We start from the raw sequence: 14,759 nt of genomic DNA, 5'->3' as shown, positions 1-14,759 counted from the left end.
TTACAACTGCGTCATCCATATTTTATAGACGGAAAAGCAATTGACATGTTAATACTCTTAATATCTGCAATTTAATAATCATTGCCGATAATGATACTAAATTGTCGAGTTAGCAATTCAATTCATAATAAGTATAATTGACTCTGCAAATGCAGGTGTCTTACATTTTAATTCGTTGAATAAAGAATTGCCTGTAGCTGGTGATATCCTGAAAACAATTAAAAATATTCCAAATTGATTATCGCGCCGTTACTTATTTTTAAATGTCTCCGAAATTCCGATTGCATGGAATTACACTGTTACCAAAGTGCAATCGATATAGACTCGTTGATTGCGACACGTTTCAGCTCGAAGCTATCAGTACTTCGCAGCGAGATATTCTCATGATAATCTGCGGTCGGACGAGATAATTCGCGATACGATTATAAGAGAAGTGGAACTAACAGTGAATTGTATCATTGGAGCGAATGAAAGGGAACGTCATCGCGATTGTCATTACAAAGTTATTTAAAATTCAATTGTGCCGGTTTCATCGGACAATAGGAATATACGTCGTGTCCATTGAAATTTATTAGGTGCGAAAGAATTTCTTTGTCGTTCGTAATTTTCTATGAGAACGAGATAATTTATATCCGCTTTGTCTCTGTATTTTTATCCACTTTGTTGCGTCTAGTTCGTTCCCAGTGATTAACCATCGACAATGGTGGAACAGAATTTTATTCCAGGTTGAAACAAATTAATAATTTACACGTACAATGTATTGTATTCAAAAGTTTCTTATGAGATAGATAATACAGTGGCATTAATATTTTATGGACGACGCGTTGAAGGCGTATCGAAAGCTTATAAACTATTTAAAGGAGAATCACAAGAAACATAGCACGTCACTTTATTTATTCTGAACGCTTAAATAACCGGTTATTTAAATATCTAGCACATTTCTTATTGGCAATCGCTGTAAAATTTGTTGATCAATTTGCTTCTTTAAAATGATAAAAGAGGGGGAGGTTTTTATGGAAAAGTCATTCCGTCAAGAAATAACCGCACAACCAATTTCTACCGATTTATCTTATTGAACTATCGTACGAAAATGGCATTTACAAATTTATGAACAGGTAACAAGGAGAAAGGTCGCGTGGAAATAGAAAATTTTCTATCGCAAAGAGTAGCAATAGACGGTAAAGAAAAATCGATGTTCCCGTCTACACGTCCTTTTGCATTCATCTTTCATAGTCGTGATTACAGATATACACGACAGTTACATGGCGCACATAATAATTTACACCGTAGCTCTATAGATAATAACAATTTTACTTTTTCCAAATGAACATTTAAGAATATCCAACAGTTCGTTCCATAAACAATCCTTGAATCAGCGAAGATCATTTTAACAATAAAAATGTCTGAATAATTCGCTTCAAACTTCGTAGAACAATTTGAAAGCGGTATTTATTGCAACTGAATTTTTCGCGAATTTTCTTTAATTTTAGAACAATACCAGTTACATCTTAGGTATTACCGACCGGAACCATAGACGTTTTATCTAACGCAGGTATCGGCGTATACGGGTTTGCCAGCTCGTTTTTGCCCGCGACGAACAGATGTGAAATCGAACACACGTGTATGCGTGTACCCGTAAAAAGTGGACCTTTTGAGAGGGCTGTCGAGCGTTTTCGACTACCTATTTCAAATGCGGGGACGTCTTTTTACAGCGAAATGGCCCCCCTCCCCATGCTTTCGGAATCAGGTGATCGCCGCGCGCGCTACGGATATGGGGTTCCGGCATTGTGTGTGAAAATTCTAGGGAACGGCGCATATGGTCTAGTAATCTTTAAAAAGAACGCGCTGAATACGTCTTCCGAAATTGTTGTACGGAGTTGTAGAAACATTGACGCCATTGACGATAAACAAATTGACAAAATTTTCATTTTGATGGGGGAAAATTGATAGAAACGAATTGCAGATTAATATTCCAGTACATTTTGTGTAATATTTATAATAATTCCATTCTGTATTATAAAGTGCACTAACCTAAACTTCGTTATCATAAAAATTATCTTGGAACGTAGTGAGTGCAAAGGGTTAATATTTTTAATATCTGTAGAATTTACATTTAATCTAACAAACCGTGTCCGATTCCATCGCGACTTTAAAATTAGCCGTGCTAATTAAGAACAAACTAGGATCTCGATAAGGGTATTAATTCGAAATCAAATGAAAAGAACGCGAGATGTTGTTAATCCCCTGTCAAGTAGATAATCGAACATAAATGAAAAACGGGGAGACTGAGATCGATCTTGTCGGCTCGTGCCTGTATCGGGCCCGACCTTTGATCGTCAATCAGGTTCTCTCTTCGACAAGTGGACACGTTTATTTTCGGAAATTTTACACGATTACGCGGCGCGTATTAGCGCGACTCGGTTTATCGTGTATCTCTTTTCGATAACAATGACGAGCCGGGCGTCGCGTGAGCACCGTATGTCGCGGAAGCGTCGGCGGAACTTCGGAACGTGTCGTACGAGGCCCCGGGCATTCTTCGTTACGTAAGTGGACAACGAACCCTCTGGAATATTTGTAGCAGAAACAATCGGATGTCTGCTCGATCGAACTGCCAGTACTTTAGCCTCGAGATTGCTCTCGTAGCAGACACTCTGTCGGCGTCTGTATCTGTCTACACCAGATAGGCCGTCGCCACTGCGAGGCGCAAATAAAAAACGCGACGGCTCGAATTTCAGTTTTTGATTTATATATTGCTTTTAACCTCTCGCGGTCCGTGGATTTCGCATTCGAGAAACAATATTACATTCGAGAACAATACTATATTCATTCAAAAAGATTCAACGGGTGCAAATTAACCCATAATTGTTCGGCTATTTTTTATTCTATCGAGATAATTAAGAAGTTCGATAGGAGTTAAAGAACAAGAGGTTATCTCCGCGATACTGACCCAAGTTATTTTGTATACATGACGAACACGTGATCGTACGAGTATCTTTTTATGTTTATCTCGTTGCTGAATTAGTGATTCATGCAACCGAGATGAGGAAGCTTACTTAAACTTCGATAATTTTTCTTTTTCTTTTTTAGAAGTTCAGATTTACTTGAAATACAATTATTACGTAATTGTTTCGAGTCATGGTTCTGTCATTGATGCAGTTTACAAAGAAATTGCGAAATAGAAAGATAAATAGCTCGGAGAGATGCTACTGCTATCTGCAGGCTCTTATATTTATTTATTGTTTGAAAGGAAATTACCCGAAACAAATATACTCTGTATATTTTATAAATATATACTTTTTAATTTAATTTTCTTTGTAATTCTTCGTCTGACAGATCCCCTAAATTTATTCGCTGAAAACAGTAATGCTCCCTCGTGTAACATACTAAAAGAACCTTTTATTAACGGCGCAGGAGCTTTGGTATTTCAACGCCCTCGAATTCTCACGGGAATGAAATCATTCCAGCTCCGAATAGAGTATAATGGACGACGGCTCGATATACATATTCCCTATTTGAATATGTCACATTGAACTTGACCAGATAAGAAGATAATGAGTTCGTTTTTTACAACAACAGACAATTTATTTTCAATTTAGCAATTTTCTTCTTGTCTCATCGCTTTAACTTCAACGGACACCTTTGCCCTCATGAATATTTGATGACACTTAATTATCTGAACTTAACGCGCGACCTAGTACATTATCACCTATGGAGTGTCGAATTTTCGAGGATCTTTAAATAAATATAATATCAATTTTTTAGTGTGGCAATCTTAATTTTGAATAGACATCGTTTTCAGCAGAAGTTTGCCAATTCCATTATAAATATTCCATTATAATATATAAGCTGTTGTATTTCAAGCATAGCGCCAACTTCTTAGATAGAGTCAACTTCTTAGATAGAGTCAACTTTTCTGAAAGATAGGCGAAGAAACTGTTAACTTTTTATGCAACCAACTAAGAAACTAAACTGGCATAATTCCACTGGCTTCACGCTCAATACCATCGGCATTACAAAATCACTCAGCCATTCCGTATACCATTACCGCCCCAAGAACATTACTGCCACCCTTAGTTCAAACGTCTTACCCTCTGATTCGCCATTTCGCAAGATATTCTAGATTAGGAACATCGCGACCCTTCCGCGCAAATCTATAGTATATCCTAAATACTTCGTACAGTTCCAAATATAATTCCATTTACTTGGCTCTGCTTGGCTAACATTTACAAATGGCTTATCAACTCCACGCTTCGGATAATCAACATCCGAGTCAGGACAATCCGACTAATCGATTACGCAACCGCAGGAAAAGACAGATCAGATCGTCCGATAGAGACGAGAGAAGAGTAACGCCGCCGGCATAATGTCAAGGCAACAGAAAACCGTCTAGCTCGTAAAATGCCGGGCGAGGGGGGAGGAGGTCAAGAGACCCGCTGGAAATTTCGAGTAGAATGATATCGTAGTCGCCATAGTCGGGGTCTCCCGGCGCCAAACGAGCCTGCGCCGGCAGGACGTCCACGCGATTTTCTCGGCAGTCGATAGACGACCTCGTTCGGGTTTCGGTCAGCACGAATCCAGCTCGTTGCTCGAACACGGACCGAGATTTCCCCGTTTCCGTTTTTCCGAGAGGGGGGGCTGGTCCACGATGTTCCGTTGAACGAGGCGTTTACAGGTGCTTGTCCACCCAGGACACTCGGCCGACCAGCAGCAGCAGCAGCAGCACAGTTTCACGCCGATGCTCTGACCGAAAGCCGAATTCCCCGGAGAGATCGTCTCGGGTAGGGATCAGCATCGATTTAGAGGATTTAGACGTTGTTGTTGTTGTTGCTTGTTTGCGCTTCGGTGATAACCTGACCGACGAGACAACACGGGTACCATGGGGCGGCGGATTCCCAGGGACGGGGCGCGCGCGAGAGAGAGCATCGTTTTCGTTCGTATCGATCTCGCCGGAATATTCTCACTGTCGGGAGGAGGACGCGGACAAGTCGGTCGGCTTCGTTTCGCGACGCTCGCACGTGATGCCGGATGATGACCTAGAATGTAAGACCCAGGTGGTATGTGAACCTGCCGACCGACAAACAGGTACGATCATCATTTCTGTTAACCCTTCGCAGTCCTACATCGAGAGAAAGAGATACACGTTACACGTTCTTCTGAACTGCGTTCGTAAATAATCCAACAATCGTTGCAGCATTTCTCAGCTGTCGTAAACGCGTCGCAAAGTTAGACATTGGATACGTTATAATAAAATTCTGATATAAAAGGGAACGCTTTGGACCGCGGAGGGTGACCCATTTGCATCGCAAAGGAGAATGGAACGACCTAGCCGTCGGTCGTTTTGTACAGCGTCGCTTGGAGTGGTCAGTGCGCGTAAAGTTATATTTATTTGTTTTCCCTCTCGTGCGGCGAACAGAAGAGCCATCTTCCCAACGAAGTTGTTCGATCCGGGAAAAATTCAGCCCGATGTTCTCTAACCGAAACGCGTCGTTGTTTGGTACTGTTGTTCCTCGTTGTTCGGTTCGCGACATTCTGACAAGCGATAGGAACACAGTTCGTAGGCACGATCGACCGTTGCGAGGCTAATAAACGAGTCTCTCGGCCCGACTCCGGTTCCCGGTTCGATCGGTTTCTTTCTGTGCCACTTTTATTTATTTTTTTTTTCGTCGCTCGGAACTTGAATGGAGCTCTCGGTGCATCTGTTGCACTCTCTGGCCGGCGCTGGTCTCGTTTCAGAAGCAGGTTCTGGAGGCGAGCCACGCGAGCAGTGCCTGGACTTCTCGCATACATTTAGAACGAATTAACGCGATTAGCGCAACCGTAGGCAGATATATCGAGCCGCGCCGATCGGAAGATAAAATCTGTCCTTCGCGTCCTCGGTTTTACAGGTCTCACCGGTTCGTGTCCGATGACTTTTACGCGGGGTTCGTTGACTTTTACGTAAGTTCGTCGACGTTTACACTCGGTTGACCAGGCGTCATCGGATGACTCTAGCCGGCGCCCAGCGTATTGCTTTCTAAAATCAAGATCACGCACGGTTTCTAGCACGGGAACGATTGTCCGGAATAAACCGCGACGGGATCTTCGCGATCCGAATAATTCTCTGCGATCGAGAAATCCGTCGTTTCATCGGTTGTTTCGTCGGTGATCTGTTGAACCGGAAAAACGCTGTTCAGGGTCGAAAAGACCTGTTTCACGGCGCGTTGATTCGGTAAACATTTCGACGCGAATAATCTGTCACGCGTTATTGCACGCTCGCCTCCAGCATCTGTCGACTGTTTTTTTTTCGTCTGTCGCAACTTTTCTTCTCGGTTTCATAACTCTCGATACATGTAATTACCGATAAAAATTGAATAATTGGGATCACGAGGGGATCAAGCATTCGCTCTATCGCTTCTCGTAAATCGTTCGCGGCTGAGATTCCCGCTCGGAATCGGGAGATCGTGACCGGCGACGGAAACTTTTCGACGGTGCGCACCAGATAACGAGAAACGGAGATTCTTTTCCACGTTTATCTCCAAATCGATTGAAAATAATAAGACCGATGGAATTATTTATATACACGAGTTTGCTAAGTGATGGATTCAAAGAAGATGTTGTTTACGTTACTGCGAGACATAGAGTAAACCAGTCGAGCTTCTCGGATTACGTAAAATCTTCGTGAACGATGTTCCCCTTCGTACGCCAGTTTTAATACACGTTTTCCTACTTCACCTTCGCCGGTAGTGCGCTTCTATAATTCTATAATTCTAATTTAAGAGCAGAAGAGACGCGACGTTTTTTGGAACAATTGCCTGGCTAATGCGGCAAAGTTCGGTTTACTTAATGGATTGCAATGAACTGTAATTTTCAAGTTAGACGACACTCGAGAGAGACGGTAATGGCGTTATAAAAGCCTTCTTTACGGAATTCCGTGAATCCCGTTTGCAAGCCTTCAATTCAAATTGATTCCGGCGCTCTTGTAGCGATTCAATAGAATGATTCACGGATTTAATGGCTATTTGAGTTTGCCGGGGATAGTTTCGAGCCGTTCCACGGCAAGGTTCAATCGGAGTTGAATAATCGGGGCAACGATTATCGATCGTTCTTACGTCGGGACGACTCTCCTTTAAATACAGTTCGATATTATAGGATATGAATAAATAGTGCGAATTGTGTAATTATATGAGGCAATGACGGCAATCAGTGCTCTGAGCTGTGTAAAGAAAGATAATTTACAGAGCGATTTGCTTCTATGAAGTTCTTCGAAGTTGAAAGAAAAATAGTACCGAAATGTGTCTGATATTTATTCTTCTCAGATTTTTGCTATATTTATTCCTACCACATTTTTGCCATATTTATTCGTATCATATTTTCGCCATATTTATTCTTATCAATTATACTCTGCAGCATTGGAGTAGAATGAAACAACGCAAATGCCTTTGAATCTTTTATTGCCAAAAGGTGAAGGAAACGAGTGCAATTAGCACGCTAACGACGTTAATTTGCGATTTAACGAGAGCAAAGTTTAGATTCTTTGCGAATTCTGTGCTAATACAAAATTCGTCCTTATTATGCGCGCCAACTTAGTTTAAATTTCTAATTTTATCGAATCTTAATTTTATTTGCATCTCGAATTTCCTTAAATTTCATTTCCTTAAACTTACAGTGAACATCGTTCCATAAAGTAGGACACGTTCCAGATTCAACGAGCCAAAAGCAAATTAGAATAATACGATTATTGTCTTCCATTTATAAATCAATGATCGCTATGGCGTAACTCGCGATCGAGATTTTCCATGCCTCTTGCTCGCGACAGCTAAACGTTGATAAATTAATATCGTTAGTTTCTCTGAGGTGTGATTAAGCTTGACACTCTCTTGCTAACAAAAGCGGTTTGAACATGTAACAACGCGTTCTTAAACCGCATTGTCGCGAGTGAGATTTATTTCATATCTGTGGCGTCGAATTTTTCGATGGTGTTCTCCTTGGTCAATGGGGGGGTGGAATACTGGTTCCACGAAATTTATTTTTTCCAGGCTGCTTAAAGCGGCTTGAACGGTCGACGTGTCAGGTGATAACAATGCCGATTGCGTGTTCGACGAATTTACAATGTTAATAAACGACCCGGTTCGCCAGCCTTTAAACAGCAGCAATTATTTATTTCCAGAAGCGAGAAGAAAATGGCGCCGAACATCACCAGCAGTCCAACGGGAGTGCTGTTCGAGGGAGAACAGGACGAAGACGTCGTGGTAGAGAATCATCAGTCGAAAACGGTCTATAAGAGACAGATCGTCTGGAGGAACGTCGTAATATTCGCGTACCTTCATCTGGCGGCGCTCTACGGCGTGTACCTATCCCTGACCTCCGCTAAATGGGCAACACTAATTTTCGGTGAGTGAAACGAATCTCCCTCGGATCCCTAGAACTATGTTGTTTTCTCCAGCTTGGAGAACACGATCGTTGGTACACGGTGTGCGCGCACCAGACGCCTTTCTATGTATTGTTATGCAGACACCGAGATTCTCGGTCTCGCATTCGAATTTGGTCAGCAGCCCGTGGTCGCGTGACTGGTGCCGCTTCGAGTTACAGGAGTTACACCGTTAATTGGATCGCAAATTCTGAAAAGTCGGCCGAGTTCGGTGAAATGCAGGTGGGCAACGATCGATGCGATGCGTCGTTGCAGAAAATGAACGAATAATGACGACGCATGACACGGTCACGTGTTACGTTGATGCAAAGCGTTTTATTTTTTGGCATCGATCCGAGTAATTGCGATAAGCTACGATTTTCTATAGTTTATTTCATTATTTAGCATTCAGTTTAATATCTTAAGTAATAGTTTCGTTTCACATTTCTTTTGGAATTTTCTAATTACCAGGTTTTATCTTTTGGTCGTCGCTCTGTCGATTAATTAATATTTCATATATATTTGAAGGGAAATTGTTCGTATATACGATAATACATACTTTTGGCATTACACTGTAATTGAAATGACCAAAAGTCCAAACAAACGCATTTCTATGAAGTATAGCGTAAAAGGGATGTAAACCGGTCGCTCTTCGGTGCTGTATAGATTCATTGTTAATTCCTGTTTTTCTTTTGTTCGCAGCTTTCTCCCTGTACTTGGCAGGCGGTTTGGGAATCACAGCCGGTGCCCACAGATTGTGGGCGCACAGAGCATACAAAGCAAAATGGCCGATGCAAGTTTTACTGATGCTCTTCAACACGATGGCGTTCCAAGTAAGTGGACGATGATTTCACGTGCCGAATCATTTCGTGTCGCGCGTAAAACCGGCTTACAAGAGGGGACTTTATTGCCTACTGTTACGCAACCAGGAAGAAAAGCCCCCGGCAAAACAATACAATTTCACCAGTCACAGCAGATCACCTACCTGCCTCTTTTTTTTTATCGAGAACGATTATGCACACTTCACGTTTTTCCTTTTCATAATCGCAGTCTTACGTAGCAACGATTGACGCTCGCATCAAATACGTTATCCTCCTGATTGTAATTGTTGATCGAACGGAAAAATATTCCTTGTTAGTCACCCCGCGAATTATTCAATTTCGGTTCCGCGATGCGTTCGTTTACACGTATATATTATTACTTTGTTTTCGCTTGCCGTCCGGTTTCGTCAGATATTGTACAATTTACGCGATAATGTACGCGCAACAAGGCGGCATTGTAAATCAAATTATTCCGAAATTTTCGGCATTGTTAAAAGACATTGTCAGGTGTTTATTCTGAGCAGACGCTAATTAGTTTTTCCATTAATTTCTCGATCCACAGGATGCGGCGGTCGACTGGGCCAGGGATCACAGACTTCACCATAAATACAGCGAAACGGACGCAGACCCCCACAACGCGAAAAGAGGATTCTTCTTCGCGCACGTTGGCTGGTTGCTCCTTAGGAAACATCCGGACATCAAAACGAAGGGAAAAGGGCTCGAGATGAACGATCTGTTGAACAACGGTGTCCTAACGTTCCAAAAGAAGTAAGTAGGACAGTATTAATTGTAAAAAGTCGATTAAAAGTTCCATAATTAATAACACAATACTTGGCGTTTTCACTCGCGCCGGTTATTAAATCATCCTCGACGGATTCACGATTTCGAAATGATATTAAAGCTATAATTTTATACGAAACACTTCTCATAATTCTGTTCACAGATACTACACACTCCTGATGCCAGTGATGTGTTTCATTATGCCGACTGTCGTTCCGGTCTTCTTCTGGAACGAGACATGGTCGAACGCCTACTTCATACCCGCAATTCTGCGTTACGTCTTCACGTTGAACGCCACGTGGCTGGTCAACTCCGCTGCCCATATGTTCGGCAACAAACCATACGACAGGTTGGTATGGCTTCCGGTCTAAAGTTCGCCCACGCGGGGTTCGTTGACACTTTGACGGCCGATCTAGAAATCTTGTAAAATCGTAAAATCGTAAAATTGTGTCAAATTGCATCTAGTCAGTCATAAGCGCATAAAGTCCGCGGTCTCATTATTATTGACGCATTATTTCGCACGGAAAGAAGTCGCTAGACGCGAGGAGACACGTAGAATGGATAATAATGAGAAGCACGCTGCAATCATGTCAACGTTTTTTCTTTTATTGAAATGTAACCATTAAATACCAGCCGTCTGTTTTAGATAGAGGAGGTAAATTAGTAGTCCGAGAAATCGAAAACTTTTTACTATGTAATTATTGCTTCTAGCCCGGAAATATATAATTATACACGTCTCAATGTCCAGTGTCTCGATGTCTGGCTAGAGTAGAAAATCACAATAGAATTCTGTTAATCTGATTATGTTAGAAATTCTTGACATCCTTGTTTATGCGTTTATTAAAGCAAGGCCACAGGAAGACTACGTCATTTTACATTTGAGCTTTAGGGAACAATTGTTTCTATTGCATTCTATTTAATTTTCAAAGCATTTATATAGTTAAGAGACTACTTTTGTCTCTCAACAGAAATATATACATCAATTTTAATAATCTTTGAAACATGTTCTACTAACTGTTAGTGATTCTAATTAGTGGAAAATCTAGTCAGAAATAAAATGCTGCAACTATTTTGTGACCTGGTCATATATTATTTAATCTAACATTATTTCATTTATTTTAGGTTTATCAACCCCGTTGAGAACAAAGCAGTGGCTTTAACGGCGTTCGGCGAGGGCTGGCACAACTACCACCACGTGTTCCCCTGGGACTACAAAACTGCCGAATTGGGCGACTACAAGTTCAACCTGACGACAGCCTTCATCGACTTATGCGCGAAGCTCGGCCTGGCGTACGATCTGAAACTAGTACCGAGGAACATGGTACAGAAGCGGGTGGAAAGAACGGGCGACGGTAGCCACGAACTCTGGGGCTGGGGCGACAAGGACCAGACGCAGGAGGACAGGGAGCAGACGATAGTGACGCATACTCTTGAAAAATGTTTCTAGATACAAACCGCGCGTGCCGGCCGATCGTTGTCGCGTTAAATGACCGGTCGCTAATTCTTTGTACAGTTATTAGGACGGGGCCGGGTTAAGCTATCCGAGAGAAAAACAATTTTTTTTAATCGGAACAGTTCGGAATATCATTTAATCTTTTTAGTTACGCGGTTGCGGGAATGCCAGTTTGATTTTCTGCGAAACCGATCGAACGCAATCATTTGGATCATGCACGCTGTCCAATCGGAGCGCGATCTGAGCTTGATACAGGAGATGATGATCAGTGGAGAAAAGAAAAACGGAAACTGATAATCGGAGAAAGTGGAATAAAAGCAATCAGACGAACGATCATTGTACAGTTTGCTAATGTCCATAGCGTGAACATTGATTTCTGCTACGAAACTATTTAACGTATACAACTGGTATTACGATCACGCGACCGACTTGATGGATTATTTGGCGGGTTCTAAATGTCCTCGGTGGTTTTCGAAGAAAGTCGCTAGCCCCGATCGGCAGCTGGATCGTACCGTGGTTCTGCGATTGCGTTCTAGATCATAACGATGATATAAAAAAAGAAAACGCTCACGTTCAACTACCGCGGTTTGATTGATTCAAATCTCCTAGAAACATCGATTGATTGTCCGATGAATAGTTCAGTAGTTCCCCCCCACTGGTGGTGAGATTAAGTCAATAATGAACTCTATCGAAGACCTTCGACCGTAAAATGTTAATTTCGCCCGCCTTCTTTTTGGTTAATTTTTTTTTTTTCAATCAGCGCTTCAGACGCGCTTATCGTTAGTAATACGCTTTATTTAATGTTATTCCGTCGTTTGTTGGTCAACTTTGGGACGACTAGGTACGGAGCGGCAGGTACTGTCAGCGCAGAACTATTTATTTCGAAGAGAGAGAGCACATTGCCGAAACATAACGGATTATGCCACTTGACTCTTTTCGGCACTGACCGCCAGTCCCGTCTTAACGATCGTTTAGACGTGTAACTGTGGGGATTGATTGCCTAATGGGAATCCCAGTATCGAAAGGATCAGTGAACAAATCGTAGACGCAATGAAGAACAGCGGGATGTTCATGTTTACAAATCTACGGCTTCATTTACCTTCTCTTGTTTCTGCCCTTTTCATTACCTTCAATCCTTCACTACGATGAATATCACCTAAATTCCCCGAAAGTCAAGGACCTCGAGACGCATGTGAACTACTCCTCGTGCAAGCTCTTTTTATTTTTTATTTTTTTTTAGACTTTGCAATCCTGTACGTTCGAATTCGTAGAACTGAGATCGGTCGGTTTGAAATTTTGCTCGTTTGTCGTACATTTTTATTTCTATTAAAAATTGTTTACGGTATAAGATCGTCGAACGAGGAGTCGTTTACCATGTAATATATAGCACAGTTACTACACGCGTTGCAACGACTTGCACGCGTGAACAAAGCTTATGAAAAGCTTATCAGGTACCTGAACGCAAAAGAAAAACAAGGCGATACTTCACGCTTCCTAGGATTAATGGCGATTCATTACGCATCCTTAACTAATGTCATCGGTTTGGGACTAAGCGCGGTTTAGCGAAGACACATATAGCTGCACCATGACAGCAATCTGTCGACGATCGAAATCGAGTTAGCCGGAGATCGGAGCCGAAGTTAGCAGTTGACGCGACGAACAGTTTGGTTATTTTATTGGGAGAGGGGGATACGTGCGTAATTGCGATTTATATATATACATACATACATGCGATTTGTACGATTCTTTGCAAGATACCATACTGCAATATACTATAAATTAAGTGGAAAAAAAGAAAAAACAGAAACGCGATTGTTGCAAAACGGAAGATGGAAAGTGTGCGTGTTTGTGCACGACTCTGCAAACAAAGAAAAAATCCAACGGGAAGAAAGCTCTTCGATCGTCGCCAATGTCCTTAATCGGATCTACCCCTACAGAGAGAGTAGAATGGTTTTTTAATGAATACTCGAATGGAATGAAGGTATATTTTAGTAGACACTTTTGACCAATCTCTATAATTCTGTCCTTGAAACAGTTAAAAACGTCATAAAGGAGGAAAATGAAAAGCAGCAACGATTTTTGTTGAGAGGGTCGAGTGCTCAGAAGTACCATGAAAGCAAAATAAAACTTTATTTTTGAAGAAGAAGAGAATTGCTCGGAGGTTTTACTAAGGAATTACCATGCCATCGCGGCGTCCCCGTCCTAATCTTCCAACGACACACGAATAATATAACGGAAAAGTAATATTTATTAAATATTTTTGGTAAACAAGATTTCCATGGTTACGCACCTCCGTCCTTGTCTCGACAGCAATAATAAAAAGAAGAAACTGTTTTGTCCGAGTCGGAACGCATCGACTGACTTACATTTCTCGTAATCAAAAAGGTTGTCCGGAAACCGTTTCGAGCCGTTGATTCGTGTGCGACGCGTCGCATCCCCGCAAACACGCCCTACCATGACAACGGTTTTACATTTTTCCTATAATCCCTGCCTGTTCCTTGGTCTCCTGAGTTGTATGAGTGCAGACCACAATAGAACGCGTGTGATTTCCGTATTTATACATATAGAGGGTACGATTAAAACGCGCGCCGGAAACGCGGGGCGTTTTCGGTTCGGACGCGCGCGAGACGGGCGAGTTGAAGAGTGGTAATTTCGCAATCGGTTCTAGTTCAAATGTCACAATCGAGATCGCACACCCGGGTTACACTTCGTAATTTCGAATCCCGTCTCGCGTGTCACCCTGTGGAGTTTCTCGATTAGTTAGCACACGCACCGCGTACACACGCGCACAGAAATCGCACACGCGCGCGCGCGGTCAACTAATTTTTTCTAAGACAAATTCTATATGTGTCTCTGTTCGCGACAGTGCGGATATATCGTAAAGAAAAAAAAAGAATAAAAAAAAACAATCGCGAGTAGATCTAAGGATTAATCTTAACTTTTAAAGACGAGCGCGCTGTTACCAGGATAAAGAAAAAGAAAAAAAAAAACAAAAATATATTCTCTTTTGTTACTAGACCGGACTTGCAGTGGTTTACGGTCCTATTCCCGTTACGACAGGATTTTTCATTGTTTTTCTTTTTAAGTAATGCGGAAAGGCAACCTTCTGATTTGTTCTGTTCTTTCGTTTCGAAACTATTGTAATTTATGTGTGCGCATAAGACTGCACATGTTTGGTCCTATTAGCTTAAATAAAGGCATGCATGGTATGAAATAAACAGTTTAAAGTACCTGCTTTTGTTTCCTTCTTCGTTTCGGGGCGAGTTATATTCATTTGCTTTCTTCTTATGAATTACGATTGATTGGCAGGCAAAGAAAT

At 41.8% G+C, this 14,759-nt stretch overlaps 1 protein-coding gene across 1 annotated transcript in view; it reads left to right on the top strand.

Moving 5' to 3' along the window:
• Positions 1 to 14,670, top strand: part of LOC144470351 (acyl-CoA Delta-9 desaturase) — a 35,885-nt gene extending 21,215 nt beyond the window's left edge. Inside the window, exons 2-6 of the mRNA XM_078181375.1 lie at positions 8,147 to 8,370; positions 9,089 to 9,219; positions 9,770 to 9,975; positions 10,151 to 10,336; positions 11,110 to 14,670. Coding sequence (XP_078037501.1) covers positions 8,160 to 8,370; positions 9,089 to 9,219; positions 9,770 to 9,975; positions 10,151 to 10,336; positions 11,110 to 11,434 — 1,059 coding nt within the window. The 5' untranslated portion in view covers positions 8,147 to 8,159 and the 3' untranslated portion in view covers positions 11,435 to 14,670. The remainder of the gene's footprint in view (positions 1 to 8,146; positions 8,371 to 9,088; positions 9,220 to 9,769; positions 9,976 to 10,150; positions 10,337 to 11,109) is intronic.
• The last annotated feature ends 89 nt before the right edge of the window (positions 14,671 to 14,759 follow it).

This window comes from Augochlora pura, chromosome 1 (assembly GCF_028453695.1).
Source record: "Augochlora pura isolate Apur16 chromosome 1, APUR_v2.2.1, whole genome shotgun sequence".
Classification (NCBI taxonomy): Eukaryota; Metazoa; Arthropoda; class Insecta; order Hymenoptera; family Halictidae; genus Augochlora; species Augochlora pura.
This window is presented reverse-complemented; position numbering and strand designations above follow the sequence as displayed.